The 3162-nt window shown below is 44.6% G+C and overlaps 1 protein-coding gene across 1 annotated transcript in view; it reads left to right on the forward strand.

Annotated features, from left to right (window-relative positions):
- Positions 1 to 546: 546 nt before the first annotated feature.
- Positions 547 to 3162, forward strand: part of POU2F3 (POU class 2 homeobox 3) — a 30775-nt gene continuing 28159 nt past the window's right edge. Inside the window, exon 1 of the mRNA XM_044669037.1 lies at positions 547 to 780. Within this exon, the coding sequence (XP_044524972.1) occupies positions 547 to 780 (234 nt within the window). The remainder of the gene's footprint in view (positions 781 to 3162) is intronic.

The following is a 3162-nucleotide window of genomic DNA, read 5'->3' on the forward strand; positions in this document are numbered from 1 at the left end:
CACACAGGCATTCGGGACAACCACTGGAAAGGGACACAATCAGGAAATGGAGTGTTCTGTCATATTTGAAGAACATTAAGGAAGCCAATATAGTTGAGTTGTCCAGTTTGTGGAGTAAAATCACACAGCCAGTAAGTGGCAGAACTTGAATCTGGATGTTCAGATTCCAGGTGCAAAATTATTGCCGCTCAGACCACAAAGGACTAAGCCATGGGGGTTCAGAGTTGGAAAAGACTAGACATCATTGAATCCAGCCCCCTCATTTTATAGTGGAACAAAATGAGATCTAGAAGAGTGAAATGATTTGCCTAGGGTTATATAGCTGATTATTGGCAGAAACGGGACTAGATCCCAACTTTCCTGGTTCTCAATCCAGTGCCCTTTCCACTTCACCAATTCTGAAATCTGCAATTGGTATGAGCAAAGAAAGGAGCCTCTCCTGGTCTGGGCTGCTTCGATCTTGAAGCCTCTCTGGAAACAGAGGGATGGAAGATGTGACGTCTCCTAATCTCGTACTTGCCGAGGTTTGTACAGATGTCTAAAGCGATGGGGGCAATGGGAGCTCGTGGGGTGGAGCAGGAAGCAGAGACAGAGTCCCTGGAGCCAGAGCCCAGGCGCTGGTCACTGAGGGCGTCTGGGACCTCGCTCGTCTACGATGAGCTATCAGCCTGCTTGAAGCCGGATTCCACCACTTGCAATATGTCTTCGGGATGTTTTCGTGAGCAGCACCTTTGCCAAACCTTTATAGATCAGTTACAAAACAGAAACTGTTCCTTACTGGTAGGGAGAAGCAGAGAAGGGGGAGATGGGAGGGGAAAAAAAAAACTGGGCAGTAATTGAAGGCAGGTTGGGAGATGTTCACGCTTTGAAATTCTCCTTCTTGTGAAATGTTTATGAAACACTTTCCACAAACGAGTTATGCAACTAGGGCAACAGCTTTGATCACTTTCATCGCCAGTGATATATTCATTAGTGTTTAGTTGTTTTCCCTTCGAGGGTCATGTGAAAATGACATTGGACTCTTCCTGTGGAAGGTGACTGACTACCTGCTGGACTCTGCCCAGCAAAGCCAGTCATGGGCAGAGGGGTGGGGAACAGTCCTTAGTGGAAATATGCCTCCTTTTCCTTATCTTCTCCCTCCAGTTCCTGGAAGATACTGAGTTGATTTCCAGGACCAATCTTATCTCTCTCTGGCTTTTGTTTGTTTGTTTTTGTTTTTTTTGTTTTTTTTTTTTTTGTTGGTGGTGGGTTTTTTTTTTTGTTTTTTGTTTTTTGTAGAGAAGGCATTAAGTGAAGAAATCTGGAGATTGGCTTGACGGAGCCAATCTCCAGATTTAGAAGAGAATTTTTATACGGGTCCTTTAATTTTTCTAGCTCTTGGTTTCTTCATCTGTAAAATGGGATTGGTAACACCTGTCTCCTATCTTCCCTTCGGCTTATGAAGCCAAGTGTTATAGAAAGCATTTTTGGGTCTTTTTAGAGGGTTATCTCCTTCCAAGATGAATTATTTGTTTTTTTGATGTGAGTGGGGCCAAGGAGTTTATTGGGATTAGGAAAGAAAATAAAACCGGATGCCATTTTAACTGTTGTGATCTCCACTGGAGATGTAGGGTACCAAAATATATATATATCAATTGGCAGAGAAGACCCTATATATCAAAGTACTTGGATTGGCAGGGTCAAATGTCTAACTGGCAAGGCTGGATCCCATGTCATAATCCATGTCCCTAGCCTTCAATGAATCTTAATTAAAGCCTAGAGAAATACTTGACACTGTGTGTAGACCCTCAAAGAGAAAGAGAGAGAGAGGCAGACAGACAAAGCCAGAGCCAGAGAACAACCCTTAAGTTTCCAGCAAGGCTGTGAGTTTGGTTTAGTTTCCACAAATATGGCGAGGGGTGGGTGGGTGCAGGAATCAGATTTTCATCCAATTTGCCTCAGGTTCTTATGTTATGAGGTGATGGGATCCAATTGAAGTCTTCTCTATCTTGTCTCCCAAATCCACAGCAACACCCAGTTGCCTGGAAGGGATCCAGTCTTTTCCCCTCAGCAGCTGTGAAAACGATTTTTTTTTCCCAATTGGAAAGGACTTTGTTTCTCGAACACTTGGCTCCTTCTGTGGACGCCACCTTGAGATCATTCAAGAAGTCAGCTGTCGGCAATGGAAGCTGTTAATCTCTCCCTCATCCCCACCCCTCCTTCCTCTCCAGCTGTGGAGTCTCAAAGACCCACAAAATCCAGATAGCCAAGATTCTCAAACTTTGTTGGGAAACAGAAGAAAGCACCCACCATTTGAATATTTTAATTCAGTTTGTTAGAACATAGAGATTCTGTTCTTTGGGGGGGGGGGTTGCTTGCCCTACCCCATCCCCAGTGGAAGATCAATACATTAATATGAAATAATGACGATGGAGAGAGTCCCCATGAAGCAAGAGAATCAGAAGTGCATGAGGTACAGCTGTCAGAAAACCCCACATTAACACGAAAAGGAGAATTTCCAGCATGCCATGGACGTCATTTTCAGAAGGGAATCAAATGGGGCCTCCAAAAGAGTTTGGGGGGTAGTTGATCCAGGGAACAGATGAAAGGGTGAGTTTGCTTTCATGATGGCACCGAGTACTGAAAGTAAGTGTTGCAGGAAGACCTGGCACAGATTCTAACAGATAGCACCCAGTTTGGACGCAAAGCACATGCTTTAGTGCTCTGTCATAGTTGCTTCTCCTTATCTTCTCATTGTGCATAATGAGTCTGTAAAAGAACCCTACTACTTGCCTCCCAAATTGGGGCCTTGCCAAGCTGCCTGAGGTGGTTCCATTGGAGAGATTCTGGCTCCCCATTTTTCATATCCTCCCTTCATTCCCTTCTTCCCCACCTCCAGTCCCAGAATTACCAACAATTGCAAGGGGTGTATGTGTGTGGGGAGGTGGGGCAGGGTGGCAGGAATGGGAGAAGATCCTAATGTGGAACTCTGGAACTTGAATACCCAATCAGAAAAATTTCACTTAGATTGAGTAACACTACTACTACCACCACCCCCATCAGCCCAGATTCAGAGCCAGGCTTAGGGTTTTTGAAAAAAAAAAAAATTCCCTCCATTTCTCTCTCTCTCTCTCTCTCTCTCTCTCTCTCTCTCTCTCTCTCTCTCTCTCTCTCTCTGTCTCT

The sequence above is a fragment of the Gracilinanus agilis genome, chromosome 3 (assembly GCF_016433145.1).
Source record: "Gracilinanus agilis isolate LMUSP501 chromosome 3, AgileGrace, whole genome shotgun sequence".
NCBI classification, from domain to species: Eukaryota; Metazoa; Chordata; class Mammalia; order Didelphimorphia; family Didelphidae; genus Gracilinanus; species Gracilinanus agilis.